The sequence below is a fragment of the Dermacentor albipictus genome, chromosome 8, assembly GCF_038994185.2.
Source record: "Dermacentor albipictus isolate Rhodes 1998 colony chromosome 8, USDA_Dalb.pri_finalv2, whole genome shotgun sequence".
NCBI classification, from domain to species: Eukaryota; Metazoa; Arthropoda; class Arachnida; order Ixodida; family Ixodidae; genus Dermacentor; species Dermacentor albipictus.
Genome location: NC_091828.1, coordinates 49,225,791 through 49,252,787, shown reverse-complemented (window position 1 = coordinate 49,252,787; position 26,997 = coordinate 49,225,791). Strand labels below are relative to the sequence as shown.

Genomic DNA, 26,997 nt, shown 5'->3' with positions numbered 1-26,997 from the left:
CGGTGACACGGTTGACAACCATGAAAAAGTGACTTGTTCGAGGGCCAATGTCACATGCCATCGTTAGCGACTGGCCGGTGCATTTCCCGCCCACGAACAGGGCTGAGCGCAGCAACTTGCTTGTTTGCGAAAGTGACGGTGGTACCAGCCCAACTGCTAAGGCACTGTGAGACGGTGAAGCTGTATGGTTATGCTGAAGTTGGTCATCAGTGTTGCTGCCAGTCGCCAGCTTCTCCAGTGCACTGGCAAAGTGGTCGACTGTTTCCTCTAGGCATGAGAGCCAGTCTCTTGGCTCCAAGACTCTCAGAATGGCCATAGGTAGCGGTGTACATACGAGCGGTCACATGCAGTCAGCAAACGTAGCTAACCAATCCCATCCGCACCATGCTAAGGACTGTGGGAGGTGTTGCAAGAAAACTTTGTGCAAAATTGGAACCTGGCTCTTGTTTGCAGAGTGCTCGCCCAGTAATTATTGCAGCCAGTGCCGCAGTTGTAACGCTTGTTGGTCGGCGAGTTCAAGAAAGAGGAGCTGTTGCACCTACGCGGTGTTGTGATGGCTCGAGGCACTGCAGAACCATGTGTTTCAGGTCATCCTATGCAGTGACCAAAGGCGTACCCACTAGCAGGTCACCTATGGCATCGGCGTGGCAACGACATGCAGGTACACTGCTGTCTGCGAAGCGATGTGTCAGAGCTAAAAAGGAGCCTCTACTTACATAAACTAAACTTGGGGATTCTTGGGCCAAAAGCTGGGAAGCTGAAGCTCTGCGGCAATAACAGCAGATGTTATCATGTCACCGTCTCTGTCAGCAGGTGTAGGAGAAACATCGTCCATGGCTAGTGTTCGAAAATAAAACATAATGTCCTGCGTCACAACTTGTTGGGAGCTCTCTTTAGGGCAGGCAAGGAATACACATTATGACAGCTCGAGAATGCACACTCAACTGGCTTTGTTCAATAGTAAAAGCAGGTTTGCCAAGTGGCCGTGGTGGTGCCCCAGTTGGGCATCCGCCTAGGTTCCAAGAAAGACCAGCAGGCAATGACGTCCACTGCGAGGTAAACTGGATTTCCCGAGCAAGGACCCCATGGCAAGGAAAATTGGATTTCCGAGAAGAGGGGACAACAAAGCCATGGATGGTTGCCACAACATTGTTGCACATTCCTAGTCCTGCTTAGTCATTACTGATGATGTGCTGTGGGACGTAACTCAAAGCTGTCCTGGAAAAGATTCCTGACAGTTCACATGTGCTTTCTGCCTCCCTTAATGAATTAGCATATTGATAAAACAAAGTATATTTTGTTTGTAGTATGCTTAACTAGATTAAGGAATTTTGTTTTAATTTTGTTCTGCCTAAACAGAGGGGTCGACTGAAATTCTGCATTGATCTCTATGCCGGTTCTTACAGAAATACACCGCTTTTTAAGAATAACTAAGCAACTCAAGTATGTAACATTATCACAGAGCAACGTCAGGCCTACAAGAACGTCAAGTCATGAGGGCTCTGGATTGAACTCTGCCATCTTAGTTGCTTCAATGTGATCAGTAAAGCATTATTTCTGCATTTTGCTCCAATCAGTATGCAGACAAGGCTCGCAAACCTGCTAATTTGTCCTCAGCAGCAGACTGTCACACGCACTTTAGCAAGTGATACCAAGCTACTCAGACTTGGCCATTTACAACGCTCACACACACAAGCAAATGTAAGAGAAGTGTTAGTCACTGCCCACCTGAGGTGGAGATTAACTCCTCCAGATTCTCCATAGTCTGCACGCTCCTAGACTCGCTCCATGCTTTGAAGCAGCACCCGACAGACTTGTCAGCCAGAGGCAAGCTGTACTGCACGCCAACGTCGACCTCACCGACGACCTTGGAAAGGGCGTGGCATTCCATTTTGGCAGGGACGCTTTCAGCTACACTCATTGCATTTGTGAAGCCTGCAGAAAATATTTGGGGTGATCACAGTGCTGTTACGGTATCGAAAAGAGGTAAATACAACAACAGAATAAATGCAGGGGCACTTTACAATGCATAGCCATGGAATAGAATACAGTCGCCGATTGATTTTCCAGACTGCAAAAATTCGGACATGCTCGATTAGTCGGTCTACTTCACGTGCCACTGCCATTCTCCCTACAGACCATAATGTATAACAACGGCCGAAAGTTCGGATACCTTGCAACCTCTCATTTGATTTCTCGGAAACTCCTTGAGCCAACTCGATCGACAGCACCATGCACCGACTGACCGGTGTATGATTCGACTTGCTGAACGCCATTTTTGTTTTGAACAGAGAGTTAAAAAGGGACCTCTACTTGCATAAACTAAACTCAGGGATTCTTGGGCCAAAAGATGGGTAGTTGAAGCTCTGCGGCAATAACAGGAGATGTAATCATGTCACCGTCTCTGTCAGCAGGTGTAGGAGTAACATTGTCCACGGCTAGTGTTCGAAAATAAAATGTAATGTCCCGCGTCACAACTTCTTCGGAGCTCTCTTTAGGGTAGGCAAGGAATACGCATTATGAGAGCTTGAGAATGCACACTCAATTGGCTTGTTCAATAGCAAAAGCAGGTTTGCCAAGTGGCTGTTGTGGTGGTGCCCCAGTTGGGCAGCTGCCTAGGTTCCAAGAAAGAGCAGTGGGAAATGACCTCCACTGTGAGGCAAGATGGATTTCCGGAGCAAGGCACAATGACCCCTATGGCAAGGAAAACTGGATTTCTGAGAACAGGGGACAACAAAGTAGAGCTGTGCACAGGCCGCAATACTGAGCCGGGCCAGGCTTTAACCCGGCCCGGCTGAAGCGACGCCGACACAAAAAGAAACAAAATCAGGAAAATCAGTTTATATAAATGACCTTATAATGTTGAACTCTTGCATTCCATATGACAAAATCGTGAATATATACAGATCCAGCGCGCGCACACAATTGTTATTCTAAGTTTTTGTGCAAAAACAAGTCATCCATTGATGAGTTAAGACAAGAGCTTGCTTGTGCGCGTCTTCAAAGCTTTGTGAAGCCTCGTCCTGAGAATGCCACAAAACAGCCGATCGTACCCTTTTTTGGGCGCCGACAGCGGCGAGTTGAAAAAGTTAATCCTTTTCTAAGGTGCTGTTGAAAGAAAACAGTGACCTTTCTAGCATGGGCAGTGACGACATGAGCTTCCTGTCGACTTCGGTCAACGACCAGTCTTCAAGCAATACCACTGCCCATAGAAAAAGCCCCCTATACGCCGCCGCTTGGCTAATTTGTATGTGTGGCAAAACCGATCCTGCGTGCGTCATACACAGACTAATCTTTGCTTCCCAAACGCTTCCCTTATCAGCCTTTTCACTGGGAGGTGCCTGCAAGCGGCGGCTTTTCCACAACATCGGTAGTTGGTAGAACTGAAAACGCATTGTGATCCTCCGCTAGCTTTCGTTTGCCTTTTGTTAGCATTTGCAATTTTCTCCCGTCCCTGTAGATTCCATTTTTGATGAATAAATACATTGCACTTCCTGCTATACCTACATGCGAGACAAGAAGCATACTTTCGCATAAGATGCACAGTCGAGATCGGGGAGCCCGACCGGCCCGTCCGAGACGTAGAAAGCCTGGCCCAGGCCCAGCGCAAGCCCGAGCGAGAGAATCTCCAAATGGCCTGAGCCCGGCCTGCGGGCCGGGTCCAGGCTTTCGGGCTGGCCCGAGCCAATGCACAGCTCTACAACGAAGTGACAGATGGTCGCTACAACATTGATGCACATGCCTAGTCCTGCTTAGTCATTGCTAATGATGTGCTGCGGGATGTCGTGACTCAAAGTTGTCCTAGAAAAGATTCCTGACAGTTCACATGTGGTTTCTGCCTCCCTTAATGGATCAGCATATCGATAAAACAAAGTATATTTTGTTTGTAGTATCCTTAACCACATTAAATAATTTTGCTTTAATTTCGTTCAGCCTAAACAAAAGGTTGACTACACAAATACACCACTTTAGGCATAAATGAGAGACTCAAGGATGTAACATTATCACAGAGCAACATCAGGCCTACAAGAACGTCAAGTCATGAGGGCTCTGGATTGAACTCTGCCATCTTAGTTGCTTCAATCTGATCAGTAATGCATTATTTCTGCATTTTGCTCCAATCAGTATGAAGACAAGGCTCGCAAACCTGCTGATTTTTCCTCAGCAGTAGAATGTCACACGCACTTTAGCAAGTTATACCAAGCTACTAGGACTTGGCTTTTCACAACGCTCATACACGCAAGCAAATGTAAGAGAAGTGCCAGTCACTGCCCACCTGAGGTGGAGTTTAACTGCTCCAGAGTCTCTGTAGTCTGTATGCTCCTAGACTCGCTCCATGCTTTGAAGCAGCACCCGACAGACTTGTCAGCCAGAGGCAAGCTGCACTGCATGCCAACCTCGACCTGACCGACGACCTTGGAAGGGGTGTGGCATTCCATTTTGGCAGGGATGCTGTCAGCTAGGCTCATCGCATTTGTGAAGCCTGCAGAAAATATTTGGGGTGATTACAGTCCTGTTACGGTATCGAAAAAATGTAAATGCAACAACAGAATAAATGAAGGGGCACTTTACAATGCATAGCCATGGAATACAATATAACCCTTCCGGTTCAGTATTCCTAAAAGGCTACAGGTGGTAAACCACATTGATTACTCTAAAGCAAAGCAACCTCTTTTCTGTGAAAGGATTATGACAGTTGAACATATGTCAGACAGTTTTCCCTGTGATATATTCTGAAGCTATCAGTGTAGTCCAAATAATGAAAAGAGACTGCAAGATCCTAAGGTCGTCGTGATCGGCTACTTTAATGTCCACTCTAAGATCCCCATGTCTTGTGCCGGCTGATACCATTATGTGCTTGCAAAATTTCTATTTCATCACACTACCTGGTTGTCTGTTGTCCACAATGACACGTCAGTTCTGCTGGTACCCATTCTGTAACCCTGAAAGACCATCGGTTACGTACCTTACACATTACAGTGCTTGCCAAAATGTTTCTTTAATAAAACAGCATTGTTTAGGAATTTCATCCGGTTAGGGGTAGCTGTGTGTGTGTGTGCATTCATGCAAGCAAGATTGTATGTATGTATGTATGTATGTATGTATGTATGTATGTATGCATGCATGTATGTATGTATGTATGTATGTATGTATGTATGTATGTGTGCGGCGTCCGCACCTAGCCTCTTTCCTGCCAACTCTGCCCACTGGGTAGTCTATGGCCAAATGGGTAGAGCACCTGACTGCTGTGCTGAGGCAACTAACTGCTGAGGGAGCATGTAACATTGTCTATGTGCTGCTCTTCAACAGACCTTTTTGAGGCCAAGCTGGTTCACTGGGTATGTGCAACTCTTCAATGGCCCAGGGCGGCATCTCGCACTTATCTCCAATTACCCTTGTCTTGTAATCTACTTTTACCCTGTCTATGACTAGGTTTGCTAGCCTGTTTTCTCTTAACTAATCATATCTTTATCTCTTCAAATTGAGAACAATCCTGGACCTCTCTAACCTACGCTCACAGCCATTTGCCCTACCTAACACCTAAAAAACCTAAAACAAAAACCTAACCTAAAACCTAACACCTAAAAAGGTATTGCTGATGATGCCTTCAATTTACTCCTTTATAAGTGTACTTCGGTTAATGATATTATCACGAAATGCAAGCGTTTTGAGCAAGTGAAAAGTTGTCGCATCAGCCACTTGCACGGCTTCCTAATACGACTGCACCATCCTCTTGTGATGACTGACAGGACTCTCCTTCGCCGGCAGCATCCTTCAAAGCAGCTGACAAAGACTGTGCAGAGGAAGTTGAAAGCCATGTGTCCTGCAGATCGTTACCCACCTGTAATTCATACATGCACTTCTATGGTTCACACTGTTCAGGCTATTGTGTGTCAAGAACTCGCTAGTGAGGGCTTGCAGTCAGTATGTACCGTGGCCAGTTCCAAGCTATCCGCACGTCCTTCGCTCGTGCACACACAAAATCAGTGGATCCTTCGAGGCTCTCGCAACATGACAGGGTGGCGAACACCGTTTGACGAACCTATTTGCTTCACTTTTCGCCATGTTGGGCACATTGCCCGATACTGTCGCAACTGTTGGTCATCGATGCCGTTCTTGAACAGGCCTCTTCCAGATAACAGTTTTTGCCATCTCCAGCCGCAAGTTGAGATGAACCTGCACGACACTTGACGGCACAACCACGCAGCGCAGTCGATCACCGTCGCCGAGCAGTCACCAGTCCCGTTTGCCTGAAAGTCGATGCCCGTCCAGGTCACCCGAGCCCTGGCACCTGTGGGCGTGATTCTGACCTGGGCATATACCTTCAAAAAACAAAAGGATGGAGCTCCCGGAGGTGGATGCTGCATTGTCAACCTCACCGCCAAAGCCTCTCATCCTGCCGACCAGACACAACATGGTCAAGCTAGAAGTCGATGGTTTATTTGTTCCAGTGCTTGTTGATACTGGAGCCCATATCTTGGTGACGAGCAACCACCTTTGTAGCCATCTGAAGTCCTTACAACTGCCGCATCTCATGCTATCCGGGTAGATGACGGAGCAACGCCCATTATCCTTGGTATGTCCAGCGCCCAAGTAACTGTTGCTGGTTTCAACACTTCTGTTTAATTTTCTGTTCTTGAACAGCGTTCCCGCGACTTCTTCTTCAGCCTCGACTATTTCTCGGACTATTCAGCACTGATCAACTGCAGTGCTGGCCTCCTCTAACTCAAGTGGCCTATTCAGTGGTGTCCTCCAAAATCAGCTAGGCCTTGTTTTTGTTCTGTAGACTTCGTATGGTTGCCATCCCCAGCTCCCATGTATATGCGTATGCGTATACATGGGATGTATACGCATCTGTTCCAGATAACGACTAAAGGCAGACTCTTAATCTCAATGTTCTCCGGCTAAGCAGAGTTGTCATTCCTTATACCATTGTGACTATTGCCAATAACTGCATATTTCTTCCCGTTGAAAATTTTGGTTAAGGTACATAAGTTGTCCAGAAGGCATGTCACTCAGCAACGCTTCTCCCATTGACAATACGGCTATCTCTGTATTGGATGGTCCATACTTGTCTTCATTTACCTGCTGTCCGATAAGTTCAGCAACGTCGGATCCTGGCATATTTTCAAAGATGGTTGCTGAAGACCTGCTTACTAAGCAGGCTACAGGTCTTTTGTCACATGCAGATGTCTTATTGTGAAGTCTGACTTGGAAGATCGCCTGCTGGTACAGACTTCCATTGTAGCTTATAAGAATGACACTGGTGATACTAGTCCAACCCGCAGGAGACCTTATCCTGTGTCTCACAAAGAATGAAACGTTATCCATGCTGAAGTAGACAAGAAACTTAGGAAAAGTGCAATTGAGCCGTCTTTGTGTCCTTGGGCATTGCTGGTTATCCTGATCAAAAAGAAGAATGGCAGCTGGCGATCTTGTGTCAACTACTGTCAACTGAACCAGATCAGGAAAAAGGATATGTACCCTGTCCTGTGGACTGATGATGCCCTCAACTGCGTTCACAGATGGAAATACTTCTCTTCGCCTCCAATCTGGCTTTTGGCAGATTTCCGTTGATGAACTTGACCATGAGAAGACTGCTCTCACTGTACTGAGAAAAAACCAGCCAAAAAAAGATGCACACAGGAAACATACAGAAGGACAGGAAAGAGGTTGGTTTTTCTTAACAGAATGCATCAACTATCCCGTGTTTTACAATACCGCTTTTGTTACACCAGACGGAATTTACATTTTAAGGTTATGCCTTTGTAATGATTTTTGTAATGCCTCAGCAACTATTGAAAGAATGATGGACTCTATCCTTCAGGGCTATAAGTGGTTTAACTGTTTGTTATCTGGACAATGTCCATCGTATATTCCTCTACATTTCGACAGCCATCTCAGTCACTTGGCCGCTATTTTTGAAGTTGTTAGGGAGGCTGGGCTTTACCTTAGCTCTTCCAAGTGCCATTTTGGACACTGCAAAGTTCTTGGCCACCTTGTCACTGCTGCCAGTATACATTCTGATCCTGATAAGATTGATGTCAATAATTTTCCTGTGCCCCTGCGCAGCAAAAGATTTCTGCAGCTTCATGGGCTTCTGCTCTTATTTTCGTCAGTTTGCTAAACATTTTGCGGATATCACCCATCCACTGACTGACCTTCTCAAGAAAGACACTACATTCTTTTGGGGCTGTGGACAAGCCGATGCCTTTTTGCTGATAAGTGCTTGCACGCTGTTATTGAGCATGAGTTGCATTATGCTGTTGCACCTTCTGTATCTGTGTCCCCAAAAGCCACTGGGCGCTGACCTCACACGGTTACATATACAGCTGAGAATAAACATTGCGTGCTCTTTTGAGTGCCTTCAGATCTTCCTGTGCTTCTTAGAAGTGGTTACACGGCGAGGTACATCACAAAGTAAAGAAAAAGAATATAGTTGTCGGACCCTTTGGTTGCATGAAATGTTTTCTGGCATTCTTGCATGCTTACATACAAAGCAAGCCTGCGTTAAAGCACTTCTATGCTAGCCGGCACTCACTTCATCTTTAAGCGCGAGCAGCGAGTGATCTATTGAAAGCCCAGTGTAAAAAGCAGGCACACGCCAATATGTGCTTGGAAATGCAAGCACAAGCACGTAGCGAGCCACGCCAATTTAATCCAGAGGAAAGAGAAGGAGTGATGAGTGAAAGCGCACGCAAGCATGTAGCAAGCCACTTCAAGCCAATCCGGAAGACAGACGAGAAAAGGAAGCGCGGCGCTGCCAACTTGCGACACTAAGCTCAGCGGTGCCTGTCAGGGTGTCTTGCAGTCACATGTTCCCTCACACACGGTGCTTCGTGTACTATGCCTGCTGCCATGCACTGTTTTCCCCCACCTAACCTGTGCCACTTGCTCATTAGTAAATGTAGTTTAGCTGCCCACTCAAATTTTTATACGGAGGTTAATGTGAAAAACAAAACTTCCCTGTACCAACCTCGACATACACATGTAGTTGGCACCTCAAGCCTGAAGTTGTACGATGCAAATCAGCGGTCAGGCTTGGCAATTCTGCTTTCCAACTAATCTAGTTAAAAGCACCCTATTTGCATACTCAGTGTTTTTTCTAGCAGCATATTCATAACATGTGCAATAAAGACAAGCTCCTGTACATAATCAGCGATATGACAAACATATTGCATGCTGCTCAAGATCATAAGGTGGCCAAATGCTACTCCTTTGTTAGTAAGCTAACCACCTCTCATTACTTTAATGCATAAGCATTCTTTGGCGAGTACCCTAGCAAAATCTGTCTGTCATGCGAAGAATGTAATGCCTTGTATCTGCACAAAAATGTGTAGTTTGTGCAGTTAACGCATTTAATCATTTTAATTGTGTAAATGTAGACGATTGGTAGCTTTATAAGCAACAAGGAACAACGGAAGGAAAGGACTGTTCCAAAAGAAAACCCATATGATCAGATTTATGCATATCCATAGGGATACATAGTGCTCCATAGAAGATGCCTGGAGAAACCTATTTAGGGGTGGGCCAACATGAAATTTGGGCGTGGGCAAACAAATTTAGGGTTATACGCTTACGCACACTATGGTATGCATACTTAGACAACTTCAGTGGAGTTTCTGCAAACTTACTGCTACAAACTAAACACCTATCTGGAAACTGAAATTAATGTGCCACATCTGCTCTGCGTCTAATAAACCTAATTTGTACAAGCAATTTTTACATGTCACTTATACATATAAAAAGATGAATGTTCAATGTGATCGGCAGGAAGTGGCAACAACCGATTCGACAACTGAACATTCAATGTTCAAAGGATTTTCTTTTCTATGAACAAAATTGGCAACGAACAATGTGACGGGTTTTATTTGCTTGTGCAACCCCTTTTCAAAGTAATTTTTTAATTATTTTCTGGTGGTTCAAATGCATGTGCTTTGTAAACGGTCCTCTTAATTTTTTTTTTTAGTCAAGTGCATGTGCTTGATTATATAAAGCTTCATTAGATATGTCAACAGTTAGAAATCATCATATCCAAATGCAGACACTCACAGATGGTTTCTCCAGTCTGACTGGGGTTTTCCAGAATAAATCACAAGAAACTATACTCTCAAGTGTGCAGCGAATTGATGTTTAATTCTCTACACGTTCAATAATGGTGAATATCCCAGGATGGTTTTAAATGACCTCATATCTTTGTAAAGAGGCTAGTGAGGGTCGAGAATCACATAAATTTGAAGCCACAGGCATTTTTCTTCATTTTGCCCATGCATATTTCTGTATTTGCTTGAAGGTTGTGTACGGAGGCTTGGTCGAACGAAGTTGCCTCTGCAGCCAAAGATGACATTTACAAGCTTTTGTTTATACTGTGCACCACACTGTCGGTAGTGCACATATGACTTCATATGTCACTGTCTTACTTTGGCTTGATATGTTATGCACACTTGTCCGTGCTTGATTTTCTCTAAGGACAATTTCAGTTATGGTTTTGAGGGTAGTATAACCGCTCAAAATATCATTTTGTGGATTTTGTTGCAGCTTTTCATGCAGCTAATCAGGTGCACTACTTTTCATGGACAACAGTTGCCATAAGTCAAGAGATTCCACCTACGAGTTGCCTCCTTAAAACAATCTCCATATCGCTGTTATGTGGTGTCGTCTTCAATAAGTTCAAGCTTTCAGAGTACAAAAGGCAAAACCACGGTCACGAGCTTGATGATGAGAGTCATTAGTGCGTATTTTGCAAGCAAGCACTACAAAATTCGAAGCACAATTGCTTTAAAACCTACATAAAGCACATATCTACAAGCTTCCGCCGGAGTGCCTGCAACCACTTGAGCTCTGTCTCTTCATCAGCTTCGCTTTGGCATCACATTTCTTGCCTTCGAGTTGTGTTCGTGAAGACCAAGAACAATTAAGTCATCCATTGCGCCGTAAACCAGCATCCACATCTTCCAAGAGGAATCAATATAGATTTGTTCTCAAGAATGAAAATATGGATTCTCGTACTCAACACAACGTTCACACACATCAGGCTTGTCTGTGAGATATTCTTTCAGCGCAGCATGTGTTTCCATATACTGACCCTTTTCGCAGAGCACTTTGTTCTAGAGAAACAACAATGATGATGATGATTGGGGTTTATTGGCGCCAAGGCTATAATAGGAAACTGCCATTGCTGAATAATGATCATTGAGAAGTGGATGAAACACGGCAGTATAGAGGCCTAAAAAATATTCTTTGGAAAGTGCATATATTCTTAATAAAACTAGATACTCATACATGATATATGCTGTGGAAAAGGATGTACTATGAAGAAGTGATATACTATAATATGTCGCTACAAGTAGCACTACTGCCTGTCCAAGGCCCTTAAGCACAGTGGCCTGGAGGAATTGTGCCACACACATTGCTACTCTCACAGCATGAGCCTCTTGTGAGAGCATGTGCTACTAATATCATGGACTTATAATGCGCAGTAAATTGACATCTTGTAAAAAATTTAAAGCTTGGTTCTGCTCCAAGAAGCATTACTGGATGAAGGGGAATGTGACATCGGTATGCTATAGGAGTGCTTTTTTTGTTCAGCTTCTGCTTCCCGTCACGCCACTAAAACGCCAGCCAGCCTCTCACTGCACCTATCACAAAGGAGAGGTTCACAACCAGTAAGCAGGCAAGAATGAGTACCGTATGTGTATCCTATTCTCAGTCGACCGAACAATGACATCAGTTTCGCGCATTTTTGTTACTTAAGGCCAATTTCATATGTGCGGCTTAATTAGAGAAATGAGATGGCACTTTCATACGCATCCATTGTAAACACGCTGGTAACGGAGGCAGTTGAGGAAAGCATTGGACGCGTCACCACGTGATTAAACATGGCAGCGCCCACGGGATCACCGTGAAAAGGGTGACTGTCACTCTCTGCCGTCGTCCCGCTGCGAATAAACATATTGAGCACCAGCATCACGTTGCATCTGGCCGCTGAAGCAGCCTTGGAAACTTCTTCCTATTGTGAGACTTCTGCGCTAAACTTTCCCGCGGCAAAAAAACCGCCGCACATCACACGACACCAACAGCATGAACACAGTAGCGAGACAAAGCAGCACCACCGACATGTATACAGACGAAGAAGCACAAGCGATACCAGAAGCGACAGAAGTGACGAGAGACGCGATTGCAGCAAAGGTAGTTCGCGCGATCACCACTTCGGCAGTGCACTCTATTGCGTGTGACACCGTCACTCCAGTCGCGACGTTTAGATTTCTCAAAGTGCACTTACCGAGTGAAGCTCTCCTTAGTGCACTTAACTTGAGCGCTTGGCAGAGGTATTGCTTTATGGTTGTTCCTACAACTAAGTGTCGGAAGACGAACAGGTCATCGTGCGAAACTCTGAGTACTCTCACCTTTGTTCCAGGTGCGTTGCGGTAGCACCGGTACTTGGGAAACGGGGACTGCGGGAATTATACGACCTGATAATGGGACAGACCGCGGGGTGCCTGACGATGGTCTGAGGTATCGTTGCAAAGCAGTTATTTATTCTATCAAAGCACTGTGGCATTGCGACCAAAGTCGCTCTTTTGCTGCTGCCGCCTGCCCTGCAGTGTACTAGAAAACGGTTGAGTGAGGGCAACGGATGGGGCGCGCATGCTTGCCAGTCGGGCGCGCAACGACGAAAAACTCTTTGGCGGCGCTGCGATCGACGAATGGCACTGCCTGGTTTTGTGGCGGAAGGACGTGCGTTTCGGAGCTCCGTGGCGACGACGAAATCATAAGTTTTTGTGCATGCTTTGAGCTTGCTTCTGTTTTTATTAGCTGTTTTTTGTATTTAAATAGTAATTGGGCGTGCGGACGCTCCTGTGTCGAGGCTTTAGCGACTTCGTTCGTGGCTAGGTGGTCTTTTTTTCTTCTTTTGTTTTGCATGGAGCGGGGGCGCAAATTTTGAATTCGTGGTAAGCGTGGTAAACGTGCCGGCTTTGTCTGGATCTGGCGGTTTCCCTCGTTGGGCCTGGGTGCTAGGCGGGACCTGTTTGATAGGCCTATGTAACTATCTCAGCTAGCTCTTCGAAGTGATTTGGCGGACGTGCTCGTTGAGCCTGAGGAAGTAGGCCTAGCGATGAAACCAAACAGAGGGAAGGCCGCGGGGGATGCGGAGCAAGTGCAGTGCGACGAGTGCCTGCGCTGGTGCTCCCTCGACGAGACCAGTTTCCAGAGCTTAGCAGACGCGGAAGAGTCTAGCTTTACGTGCAGGCTGTGCGAAAAGGTCAGGGAAGCAGTCCAAAAGCTCGAAGGAAATTGGACAGCCAAGTTCGAGGAGCTGAAAGCAGACCTGAAGGAGGAGCGGGAGAGGCGGTTAGCTTTGCAGGCGAAAGTCGCCGAGTTGGTCAAGGTGGAAGCGGTGCAGGCCGCGCAATTAGTAAGAACCGTGGCCGAGCTTGGAGAAGAGAAGGAAAGGAGAGCAGAACTGCATAGGCGTCTCGATGCGCTTGAGACGCGCGCAGCGGAGAATGATGGGTCGGAACACCAAGCCGGAGGCAAAAGCACAGAAAGTAGGGTAGACCCTACATGCGAAGTCGGGGGCAGGGTGGCAGGGCAAGCGGTAGTCAGCTCGCCGCCGGTGAATCGGCGTAGTTATAGCGAAGCAGCGCAACACGCCCCGCGGGAGGCGACGCTGCAGCCACAGGAAGCCGGGAAGCAGGGAGAGGTAGGAGAGAGTGAAAGGGTGATCATCGCTGGCGACTCAAACATGGCTGGGTGCTCAAAAGCAATTGTGGAGAGGGTGAAAGGCGACAAAAGAGTGGCGGTAGGGACATTTCCAGGGCAGACGCTGGGTTCTGTCATGGAGCGAGCAAAAGAAAAGCTCACGGAAAATGCCCACGTGCGCAACCTTGTCGTAGTAGCAGGTGGGCTAAATGACGTCCTGAACAGGAAAGGGCCAGGACTAGCCCAGCGCTTGGCGAAGGGGGTGGACGACTTGCGCAAGCTATCCCCTCAGGTGCAGATCGTGGTGTGCACGGTGCCGGAGGTGCCTGTGCGTGACAGTCACGTACAAAGAGCCGTAATGGCTGCCAATGAGGCAATATGGAAAATGAGCCGAGAGAAAGGCTTCGAGGTTGTCGAAGTAAACAGGGAAGTGAGAAGTTGTGGTGGTTTTAAACGAGATGGGATCCACTTCAATTACAGGCTAGCACGAGAAGTGGGCTGGCGACTTGGGGGTCGCGCTGTTGCTTTTTTAGGGGGCCCGCGGGCGCTCGGGAGGTCAGAGTAGGTAGTAATAAAGAAGGTCCCCTAGGGGAACAGCAGAAGAGCATCGCCGTCGATAAGAGGAAAAGGAGGAAAGCAAGAACAAGAGCTCGCCATGCAATAGGCTACATAAACATGCAGGGCGGCAGAAGAAAGGAAAAGTGGGCAGAGATTGAGGAGCAGTTACATAGAGAACAAATAGGGGTATATGCGGTTACAGAAACGCACCTTAGAGACTCAGAAGAGCCGCCACTTATTGAGAATTATGTATGGGAAGGGTGCAACAGAACTAAGTCGGAAAGAAAGGGAGGGGGAGTCGGAATGCTCATCCATCAGGGAGCCAAATGGAAAAGAGTAAATTCACAATGTCAAGAGCATCTTTGGTTATCAGGTACAATGAGTGGGAAAGAAACTTGGCTTGGAGTTACGTATTTGTGGACCGGAATAAATTGCACAGAGAAGAATAAAGAATTAGTAGAATGCATAAGCGCTGATATTAGGGGTTTCGGGAATGGTGCTGAGATAGTCCTATTAGGTGACATGAATGCCCACATAGAGGATTTAGACGGCTATACCGACAATAACGGGAAGTTAATGCTAGACCTTTGCGAGCAACATAACCTCGTGATCGTGAATACAGGGCCTAAGTGTGAAGGACAGATCACGTGGGAAGTGGGAAACCGGCAATCGACCATTGATTACTGTCTGATGACAGAAGGAATTCAGGATAAGTTGAGAGAAATGGTCATCGATGAGGAAGGGTTTAGCAGCATAGGGAGTGACCATAAACGCATCATTTTGAAAATGGGATATGTAGTTGGGAAAGAGAGCAACGAAAGCAAAATGGCCAGCCCAAATTTGAACGCTGAACAAATAGCAAATATAGTCACTAGAGTGGAGGAAGAAATTGGCAAGTCGCCAAGTAAGGGGTGGGAATATGGTGAGCTTCTAAGTGTAGTAACGACAGAAATACGGAAAGAGAAACAACACGTTCATTGGAAAGGAAAAAAGAAACCGAAAAGCTGGTGGAACAAGGAGATACGAGAAGCGATCGCCGAAAGACAGAAAGCATCTCGAGAGCACAGGCAGGCAAAGAAGGCGCAGTTGCCACAGGATGAAGTAACCGGTAAATGGGAAATATACCGGGAGAAAAAGTCTATGGTTCAAATACTGGTGCAAGCAAAATTAAAAGGTGAAAGTGAGAGTTGGTTGTCAGAAATACGTGAGAAAAAGAAGGCCGCACCTAGAATATTTTGGAATCACATAAAATTATTAGGCAGGAAATCAACAACAATACAACAACATATCCTAGACGAAGATGAAAACAGACTGGAAGGAGAAGCAGCAATAAATTACATCCAAAAAGTAACAGCCGAATCTTTCCAAGGCAAGGACGAGGTTGTATTTGAAGAGAAAAAGAGCATGACAGAGACCCAAGGGGGAAAGGAGCTAGTGCTTACAAATTTAAACTGGAAGAAAGCGGAAGAGAAAATTCCTAAGCGCACAGCCACAGGGCTAGACGAGGTTCCCGTTAGGCTGATAAATGAACTGGGACCAAAAAGTAAGGAAGCTCTCGTGAAAGCAGTTGAAAAAACTTTAAAAGGTAGACGAATACCAAACAGTTGGCGACAAAGTAGAATGAATTTAATTTATAAAGGTAAGGGGGAGAAAGACAGAATTCACTCGTATAGACCGTTGACCATTACATCGGTAATATACAGGCTAGCAATGCAGGCAATCAAATTAAAGCTTCAAGCATGGGCAGAAAATAATGACATTTTGGGAGAGCTTCAGAATGGCTTTAGAATAGGTAGGCGTTTGGATGATAACTTGTTTGTTCTTACTCAGTGTATTGAAATATCAAAAGCAGAAAGCAGACCGTTGTATGTGGCCTTTTTGGACATTACAGGAGCATACGACAACGTAGACCGCAGCATTTTGTGGGATATTCTGGAAGGGGAAGGCTTAGGTAACGATTGTATACAGCTTTTGAGAGAGATTTACCTAGAAAATACTGTTTGCGTTGAATGGGAAGGGATGAGGAGCGCGGAGAAAGTTCATATCAACAAGGGACTGAGGCAGGGGTGCCCTTTATCCCCGCTGCTGTTTATGATGTACATGGTGAGGATGGAGAGGGCGCTAGAAGGAAGTAATATCGGGTTTAATCTCTCATACAAACAGGCAGGTACAGTAATAGAGCAGCAACTCCCAGGTTTATTTTATGCAGACGACATTGTGTTGCTCGCAAACAACCAAAGTGATTTGCAACGTCTGGCTAATATTTGTGGACAGGAAGGCAACAATTTAGGTTTGAAATTTAGTGTTAGAAAATCAGGTGTTATTGTATTCAATGAAAACAGTGAACAGACAGTGGAGATACAGGGCCAAGAAATACCTCGGGTAACAGAATATAAATACCTTGGTATATGGATAAACGAAGGCAACGGATATATGGAAACACAGGAAAAAACCATAACAGTCAAGGGGAAGAGAAATGCAGCCATAATGAAGCACAGAGCGCTATGGGGATACAATAGGTACGAGGTCCTCCGAGGTATGTGGAAAGGGGTAATGGTTCCAGGACTTACTTTTGCAAATGCGGTTGTTTGCTTTAAATCAGGGGTACAATCAGGACTCGACGGGAACCAAAGGTCAGTGGGTCGCCTCGCATTGGGCGCTCACGGGAAGACTACAAATGAAGCTGTGCAAGGGGATATGGGCTGGACTAGTTTTGAAGTGAGGGAAGCTCGCAGTAAAATTGAGTATGAAGAACGGCTGAGGAATATGGAGGAAAGTAAATGGGCTGGGAGAGTGTTCAGGTATCTGTACAGGCAAAACATTGATTCACAGTGGAGGAAAAGAACTAGGAAGCTTACCAGCAAGTATGCGGCCTGTGGGGTGGGCAACACAGCAACAAAGAAGGTCAAGCGGAAAGTCAGAGAGGCTGAATTAATCTCATGGGTGGCGGCAATGGAAAAGAAACCTGCCATGAGTAACTACTTAAGGGGAAAAAACGAAATTAGGAAAGAAACCATTTATGATAACTCAAAGGGAAGCTCATTACTTTTCGAAGCGAGATCGGGATGCCTTAGAACACGCACGTATAAAGCGAGATATAAGAAGGAAGAAGAAGCATGTGCTTGCTGCGGTAAAGCTAGGGAAACGACGGAGCATATTTTATTAGAATGTGAAGACATCTATCCAGCGGACGATTTAGGCACCACTGGCCTCCTTGAAGCCCTTGGGTTCAGCGGGAGCAGTGGAAAAGCAAACAGGTCCGCAATAGACATCAGTAAGAGGCGATTGGAGGATTGGTGGAAGAAAAGTAGGGAAACGACAAAGGACGGAGACGTACAAAAGCACAGTTCGCAATAGGGTATCAGAAAATTTGGACGTGGTAGTTCATAGTGTGTTTTTTTTTTCTCATGGGTTAACCTAGGTAGGATATTAGGCAGCATAGTAGCAAGAGCTTGGTGGCGCAAGCCACCGCCCCGTTCCAAAGGGGACGCTCATAACATCCATCCATCCATCCATCCATTCGGCTCCGTCAAGGTCGCGCTGTTGAAACTGCTGGTGATACTTCGGGTAGGGTTATTCGTACTACTGTGAACGCATATGGAACGCTGGTATATGTGTATATATATGTGTATGAATACTGCTCAAACGGTCTTCATAATTGCATATGGAATGTGTTTATCCGTTATAAATAGGCGCCTTTCTTTCCCTTCTTTATTCCGTTTTATTATTTTTTTAATCCCGCTCGGTAATTGCACGTGCATTGCGGCCGCAGTGTCGGCTTTAATCCTACTATGTTATTGTACGGTTTCCTTTCGAGAACAAATACTTTTTTTGTTCTTCAAGCAGCATGTATCTCTCGTGTGTATTTTTCCGCATATGTTTTTCTATCATCAAGTCTTGCGAAATGCAGACGGAAGAACATATGTAAACTTCCTGCTTGCTGCTTCGAACAAGTAAAACATATCTGCCCCATCCGGCGCCCTGTGCTAAGATTTACGAGAAATATTTTTATAGCAAAAGAAAAACAACTGCACTGCAACATTCCATTCACGTTTCGGGCTTCCTCACGTAACAGAATGCAGAGTAATTGGTACGGGTTCTTTTGTTACGGTCGGACCTCGCGGGTGCCGAAAACAGTTTTAGGCAGTCATCGTATATGCTAATGTTTGGCCCGTAAGCCGCGTGAAATTTTTTGTACAGTCCGTGTTTAACAACAACAAAAAAATGGCTGTGGCTTAGGTAAGGTTAAGCCCAGGATGCGAAGCATACTAGCCTTTATTTTAGTTGTTGAACCACTGTTTAGCCTGGTGAACTGCTGTTGCTTGGCTATATTTGGTTCGGCTAGACGAAGAAACAACTCATGCGTTACTCTGCTTCGCCTTCAAGAGTGGAACGCGACAGCGTTCCCGTCGACCCGCCAAGGGGTGTAAGACAATGGGCTACAGGGCAGCGAATACGCGCCCCGCATTGGACGCGGTGAGCGTCGAGCAAAGCTGCGTTCGGCGCGGCAACGAAATGTGCGCCTGAGCAAGAGACGCACGCCTTAGAAAGAGCTCGTTTCTAAGGCAATACCGCATTCACTAGAGGCGCTTTTGTACCGCTTTGAAGCATCGAACTCGTGGCTCAGTGGTAGCGTCTCCGTCCCACACTCCAGAGACCCTGGTTCGATTCCCACCCAGCCCGTCTTGCAAGAGTTGAGCCAAAGCCACTTCTCCTCTGTCGTGACGTCACGGTGTCACGTGGTTTCATGGCGACACCGCCGCGCCTGACGAGCTGGGTTGAGCTCTCGTAATATGCTTCGCATAAAAAGAAAGAAAAGCGACGCGGTAATTATAGTGGTGATGTAGTGGATATGGCATTGCGCTGCTAAGCTCGAGCTCACGGGTTCAAACCAGATCGCGGAATCCGATAGGAACGAAATATAAAAACACTCGTCTACATCTGTTCAGGTGCACGTTAAAAAGCCCCAGGCGGTGAGAACAGGGTGCCTCATAATCGTATCACTAGACGAAAAACGCCAGAATTTGCTTAAATAAAAGAAAAGAAGGAATTATTCTCGAGTCTGATTGAGGCGGCATTTAGGCAGGGCTTGACCTTCCCCTGTGGGAGTCCTGAGCCCGGGTCGCGTTAAACCTTGCCGGACGTTCAAGAATGTTGTATCCATCCATCCATCGAGTCTGATTTCTGAGGAACACATGTTACGCTTATCTATATTTCATAATTACATATAATGCCGTTCCCAACTGTACGTCCGCTAAACGAGGCAGCTTCTGTATTATAAACGGCTCCTTTCTTTTGCCGAGTGCACTATCATAAGGACAATAATGATCGAAGCAATTAAAGGAACGGCATGCCTCACATACACGTAGAAATATTTGTAGATCTGCTGTGTTCCCTGAAGTGTGGTTCCACAGTGGGCACCCAGTTTTAATGGGTTGCAGACATGGCGAGACTGTCAAGAAAAAGTTTTCTTTGCCTGAATCAATTGAATTAGCAGACTTACAGGCTACCCCAAAACGGGGCGTTTATATTGTGTGAGAGCTAGGAACTTGTTCAGCAGAACCGATTAGCACTCGTGCGTTAATTCTCTCAGGAACAGGTGCGCCTCTGCGCAACAGCCACGACTCTGCAGTAGCACAGTCGTTCGGAATAAGAGTTCTGTACTTGCATCGGCCCATAACCTTCGAGACTTCGAAAGGGCGTATGCGTTACATGGGAACGGAAAGGGCTTCTCGGACATTTTTAATAGGTAATTCTGAAGTAGAATTCGATTTCAGTAGCAAAAAAAAATGGAGCACGCTTAAGCTTCGCCTTCAACAGTGGCACTCGATAGCGTTATCGCACCCCGTTCGCACCGCCTATTCGAACGATCTACGAGAGCCAAACGTCGCGATCAGCACGCGACGGGCCGCGACGCGAGTGGCGCGCCACGTGTCGGGAAAGCGCCCTACATTGCGAGGAGGGGGTCTTCTGCGTTTGCCGCAAGATGGCTTTGCGTGTGAGCAGAGCGCAAAAGAAATGTAGCGGAAACATACTTCGCTACTCGTGAAAGTGCGACTTCTGTAATTCCATCATCATCATCATCAGCCTGGTTACGCCCACTGCAGGGCAAAGGCCTCTCCCATATTTCTCCAACAACCCCGGTCATGTACTAATTGTGGCCATGCCGTCCCTGCAAACTTCTTAATCTCATCCGCCCACCTAACTTTCTGCCGTCCCCTGCTACGCTTCCCTTCCCTTGGAATCCAGTCCGTAACCCTTAATGACCATCGGTTATCTTCCCTCCTCATTACATGTCCTGCCCATGCCCATTTCTTTTTCTTGATTTCTGCTAAGATGTCATTAACTCGCGTTTGTTCCCTCACCCAATCTGCTCTTTTCTTATCCCTTAGCGTTACACCTATCATTCTTCTTTCCATAGCTCATTGCGTCGTCCTCAATTTGAGTAGAACCCTTTTCGTAAGCCTCCAGGTTCCTGCCCCGTAGGTGAGTACTGGTAAGACGCAGCTATTATACACTTTTCTCTTGAGGGATAATGGCAACCTGCTGTTCATGATCTGAGAATGTCTGCCAAACGCACCCCAGCCCATTCTTATTCTTCTGATTATTTCTGTCTCATGATCCGGATCCGCAGTCACTACCTGCCCTAAGTAGATGTATTCCTTTACGAACTCCAGTGCCTCGCTGCCTATTGTAAACTGCTGTTCTCTTCCAAGACTGTCAAACATTACTTCAGTTTTCTGCAGATTAATTCTTAGACCCACCTTTCTGCTTTGCCTCTCCAGGTCAGTGAGCATGCATTGCAGTTGGTCCCCTGAGTTACTAAGCAAGGCAATATCATCAGCGAATCGCAAGTTACTAAGGTATTCTCCATTAACTTTTATCCCCATTTCTTCCCAATCCAGGTCTCTGAATACCTCCTGTAAACACGCTGTGAATAGCATTGGAGAGATCGTATCTCCCTGCCTGACGCCTTTCTTTATTGGGATTTTGTTGCTTTCTTTATGGAGGACTATGGTGGCTGTGGAGCCGCTATAGATATTTTTCAGTATTCTTACATATGGCTCGTCTACACCCTGATTCCGTAATGCCTCCATGACTGCTGAGGTTTCGACAGAATCAAATGCTTTCTCGTAATCAATGAAAGCTATATATAAGGGTTGGGCTATATATAAGGGTTGGGCCGTATTTCGATGGGGGTCAAATGCGAAAACACGTATACTTTAGATTTAGGTGCACATTAAAGAACCACAGGTGGTCTAAATTTCCGACGTCCCCTACTACGGTGTGCCTCATAATCAGATCGTGGTTTTGGCCCGTAAGACTCCACGATTTACTTTTTTTTAAGAAAATAATTTTAAGCTTCAGTGCAAACGTTAAGATTCTAAGCTGTGCTCCTGTCATTGTATCTGTATTCATATGGCTTCATGGTTCATCATGTCCAATAGAATTGTTGTTTGCCAAAGTGGAAATCTCGCATGCTGAACATGAAGGAAGCTTGTGTGTTCGACAACTTGATTTATGCATAAATACCTTTAATACTTGCTGTGGCTGCCTATGTGATTGTCTGATTGACATGCTCACTGAGAGAAATGCATCAGCCTATGTAATCGTTATGGTTTGTAAAAAGACACAATGTTCTTGTGTAGTTGCCTTGTTTAACTTCCTTTAGCATTTATTTATGACGTGTGAAATCTATAAAACAACTCATCTATTAGCCTGAGTGGATATTTAGCGCATAAGCTGCTTTCCTTCGTGTAAATTGGTTGTTTTATTAGTATCATTATATTTTTTATTTTTCTTTGGTTTACTAAAAAAAACGTCTTGTGTGTTTTGTTAGGTGGGTAACTTATGCAGCAGTTCACTGAGTAGCTCTACAACTAAGCTTATGCATTCAACTCATCTTTGTGTATTGCAGTTGGAGCAAGAAACAGATTCACAGGAAGATGCAAATAGTGATGTCGAATAAGGAATGTTTTGGGCTGGAACCAAGGTTGTGACACACTCATCTTTGTCAACTAGTCCTCTTGTTGAAACACTGGCTACAGCAAGAGGCTTCTTTTCCTTAGCTGATGTTGATCAGTTGTAGAACAATCACTATTAAAAAACATCCTATAAAATAACTTTTCTTACGTACAGTAAGGTTTGAACATTTTCTGCTAATAACTCAACGGAACAAAACCATTAAAGAAAAAATTTTCAAACCTCAGAAAGGCTTGCATTCAAGTGTAATACTGCATGCAGAAAAAAAAAGTATTCAGGCAGCTGTCCTCTTGAAGCTTTACTTCACAATCGCAGCAGGCTAGCAGGCCTGCTGCGATTATGAAATGAAAGTATGAAAGAATAAAAAATGTATTTGCACTTGTCATCTGACAAAATTTACTGTTCTTTTACAGAATTGAAAATCATTGAAAAGGACAGACAGACAGACAATGAACTTTTATTGAGGTCCTGAGGGACTAGCCGGTGGAGACCCGTTGGGGCCCCCGGCTCGCCGCTGGGTGCTCCCATGTCGGAATCGGGAGGCCAAGCCTCTCCGCTCTTTCACGGGCCCTCTGGATGGCCATGGACTGGAACTTGAGTTGCGTACTAGATATGGCCTCGTCCCAGTCCCGTTCGCTGGTGAGGGACGTATCCCGTAACGCAGGACGCTGCCAGAGCATATGAGGTAGAGTGCTAACCTCCCCACAATCCGGGCACTGTGGGTCAATTTCTGGATAAATCCTGCTTAAGAAACTTCGCGAGGGATATGACCTCGTCTGAAGCATCCTAAGCGTGATCGATTGTGATCTGCATAGATTTGGATGTGGAGGCGGGAAGCGCCTGCGTTCCTCTTTATAATGGGAGACGATCTCGTGAAATGTTAATAACGGGTCGCTGTGGCCGAGCTCCTCCAGATCAAATGTAGTCCCATTGCCGTCGCGGCGCGTTAATTCTCGCGCAAGGCGGTGAGCAATTTCATTGGGGTTCGGGCGGCCCGGCAGCACGTTGTCGCCCATGTGAGCTGGGAATCATATAATATAATGCACGGGGTCACAATTAGTTCTGGACTTGTTTTTCAGAATCACCTCCACCTGTCTCGCAACCATTCCCGAAGTGAAAGCCCTGACGGCCGCGCGTGAGTCAGTGTAGATATACGGCCTTTGTGAATCCTGCATCGCCAGCGCCACCGCCACCTGTTCTGCCACGTCGGCGGTCACAGCGTCTACCGAGGCTGCAAATAGGAGCTCGCCCTTTTCGCTGACCGCCGTGACCGTGAATTTACCGGAGCGCCCATATTGAGCTGCGTCCAAGAAGGCTTCCATGCCGACCGTTTTCTTCAATATCGCCCTGGCACGAGCTGCTCGCCTGCCCGCATTATGTTGCGGGTGAACGTTTCCAGGGAAGGGACTGACGACGTAGGTCCCTCTGGAGTTCTCGTCCAGCTGAACCACCTCGCTGTGATTGTAACGTGGCTGCAAGCCCGCAGCCTCCAAGAGGCGCCTACCGGCGCTAGAGCCCGAGATCTGCGCCGCTCGTTGCGCCTCTATGAGTTCTAGGGTCGTGTTATGCACGCCGCGCTGCATTAGCCTGTCCGTGCTCGCCGTGATCGGAATACCCAGGACCTTCTTGACGCTTTTTCCGCATCAACGTGTCAAGCTTGTCCCTTTCAGTCTTTGTCCATTGCAGGGCCGAGACCACATAGTTGATGTGGCTTATAAGAAAAGCGTGATGCACCCTAAGTAGGTTGTCCTCGCCTAGGCCCCCCTTCTTATTGGAGACTCTCCTGATTAATCTGAAAATATTCTCGGTTTTGGCGGTCAGATGCGCAATGGTTTTGGCATTACAGCCCCTGGCATCGAGCAACAATCCTAGAACTCTAATCGAATTCACCCTGGGGATCTTCTGGCCGTCCCGCGTGTATACATTTATGGGGATTTGCTCGAGCGGCACGAGCCCCCGAACCCCCTGCCTTGACGGTCTGTATAACATGAGCTCTGACTTGGTCGGGGAAAGTTGGAGACCCGTGCCCTCCAGGAAGGACTGGGCGACGTCCAAGGCCTCCTGGAGTGCCTGTTCCACGGCTGCCTCCGAGCCTCCCGGACACCAGATCGTAATGTCATCGGCGTACAGCGCGTGTCCCACGTTTGGCACGGCGGCCAGCCGCTTCGAGAGTCCGTGCATTGCAATGTTAAATAGGAGGGGGGAGATCACCGCCCCTTGTGGCGTGCCTCTGTTTCCTAGCGGGAATGGTTCTGATTTGGTGTGCCCCACCTTGACGACCGCCGTCCTGCCCCTCAGGAAGGACTCCACAAACGCGAAAAATCTACCTCCCAAGTTCAATGCCGAAATCTCATTTAAGATGAAGTCGTGCGACACGGTGTCGAAGGCTTTGGACAAGTCTAGTGTAAGAATGCCCCTGACGTCTCTACCCACGAAACACGCAAGCAGCTATTTGATGTCTAAAAGATGTCTTCAACAGCTAATTCAAAAGCCTAGTAGCTGTCTTGATCAAGACATTTTGTAGCCATGGACGTCTAGAAGTACTTCAGTTAGCCCTGCTAACGTTACGCTAAAAGTTGGCTAATGGACAGCTTGACAAGAACAACTGAAGACTTTTATTAGACATTCCCTCAAATTTTTGCGGCAGCTCTTACAGTAACACGACGTTTGCCCACAGTTACAATTTATTTTAAACGAGGCCTGGACATCAGAAAAAAAAAATAGTTTATATTGTCGGATAGAGTGACGCAGAGGTATTTTTTCCAGATGTGAAACATGGCAATAGTGTAGTACAGCCTCATTGGTCAATTTGTGCTTTTTAATTAGACCAATCAATTGAATGCCACCTGTCAGAATTATTTTGCAAATCAAATAAGATCTGTATTGTATGCTGATATACTTCCAATGTTCACTCATTGACCTACACAAGAACATCTCTGCGTGAAACACACCATTATTGACAAAACTTCGCCCTGCTGGGTCTCCACCAAATTGAAATAGTTTCTAGCAAAGAAAAATTTTGTCAGTGATGCTGCAGTTCAGGCAAAAATTATATCCTGGTTTCAGCTACAGGGGGCACAATAGCCTTACACCAGTATACGAAACAGAACACTGTGCTGCAATGAGTTAAGAAATAAAGGATAGTACACATCTGGAAAAACACTCTGCAAACCACTCTAACTAGCAATATATTTTTTCTGATGTCCATGCTTCACTTAAAAGTAAATTGTAACTTACTTTCCGGGTGCCTCTTGTAAGGTAACGCCAAATGCTTGCACAGCATCACGCAGAAATAATGGTGAGTTCTTCGGCATACCATCCATTAGTGAATTCCTTGTATGTTGCATGTGACAAGATACTGAAAGATAAATCATAATATGCTGTTATTTTTTTTTTTCATAAATTGTATGATGAGCTTTTCATGCATAAAAGGTGATTGCAAGCTAAAATGCAGCAAGGCATCAACTTCACACCATGTCACATACTCATACTTTATTACCTAATAGATTAGAAAAGATGCAGAAAGTGTAATTAAGAAGAGTGACAAATAGCAGCAAAGGTGATCATCGATAAATCTTGAAGATGATTGCCGCCGCTGCCAGAGTAGGCCCGCCTTCGTAGGAAAGCACTGGCTGCCCACAAAAGCTTGCTGTCACAGGCCACCCGTGACGGTTCTTGTAGACATAGGAAAGCAATACCTGCACAGAACAGGAAGAAAAGGGCAAGGGAGGAAATGGGAATGTTGAAATTGGAACTTCAATTAGCAATATGTGCTACGTAAGAAGTTTGGCTCACATTAAAAATAAATTTAAGCATTCCTTTCTCTTAAATTACGGGTATCTTAAGGTATGTATGCGATGATGTTTAAAATGACTAGTATATTTCCTATCATGAGAAGCCAACAAACACTGACACCAAGGACAACATAGGGGAAATTACTTGTGCTTAATAAATTAAATAAACGATAAATTAATGGAAATTAAAGTGGATGAAAAAACACCTTGCCGCAGGTGGGAACTGAACCCACAACCTTCGCATTTCGCGTGCTATGCTCTACCAATTGAGCTACAGCGGCGTCGTTTTCCCATCCACTTTCTTGGGTATTTATGTGTCCTAGTAGAACACTGGGAGTGTTAGCCAGCGCCTCAACTCAGAGGCCTTGTTCCTGGCATATAGTCATTAAGTTGCATAGCAGAGTCAAAATCAGCCTTTAAATTATTGTATGGTGTTTTGTGGCTAAAAAGCCACTTATCAACTGTCAAACAAGTCTGAGAAGCTTCCTGCAAAATATAATCAGTTTAAAACAGTAATTCACTCTGCAGGTAAATGATGTACTAACTTAATTAAGTTAAATAGCGTCTCATATTGTTGAACTAAAAGCAAGTTTGGCATTTTGCGCTGCCTAGCTGTTGCCTTTCTTTCAAACTTAAACATGACACAGTACAGAGTAAGCAGGTAGCATGCAAAGGAGGACTGGTGATAAAGTAGTGTTCCAAAGTAACACTCCTAGCTGGATCAATCACATTTGTTGATAAATTTTCAAGTGACCCTAATTGGCTTCGGGCAATACCTCACACAAATGATGCAACACCTTGGATGATGCTTCATACAAAGTTGAAAGTATCTCATGATGTGATCAAACGATAACATTGCCCGCTGACTTGGAAGTGTTAACATGCTGTTTGCATGAGAAAGTGCGAAGTGATTCGTATAGGTGGCAAATTATCAGTGTGTCTATACTCTCAGGTAATT

At 45.8% G+C, this 26,997-nt stretch overlaps 2 protein-coding genes across 10 annotated transcripts in view; one reads left to right on the top strand and one right to left on the bottom strand.

Moving 5' to 3' along the window:
- Positions 1-12,681, bottom strand: part of LOC139048756 (zinc finger protein 271-like) — a 344,730-nt gene extending 332,049 nt beyond the window's left edge. The window contains exons 1-3 of one of the 8 annotated variants that reach the window (XM_070523336.1): positions 11,902-12,082; positions 4,277-4,483; positions 1,729-1,935 (exon numbers count right to left, since the gene is read on the bottom strand). In XM_070523336.1, the coding sequence (XP_070379437.1) occupies positions 1,729-1,935; positions 4,277-4,483; positions 11,902-11,968 (481 nt within the window). In that variant the 5' untranslated portion in view covers positions 11,969-12,082. Of the gene's footprint in view, positions 1-1,728; positions 1,936-4,276; positions 4,484-7,485; positions 7,613-11,901; positions 12,083-12,283 lie in introns of those variants that run through there. The other 7 variants (XM_070523332.1, XM_070523329.1, XM_070523330.1 and 4 more) reach the window with 7 other exon arrangements.
- LOC139048765 (uncharacterized) overlaps positions 1-26,997 on the top strand; it is a 148,020-nt gene that overhangs the window by 32,951 nt on the left and 88,072 nt on the right. The window lies entirely within an intron of this gene.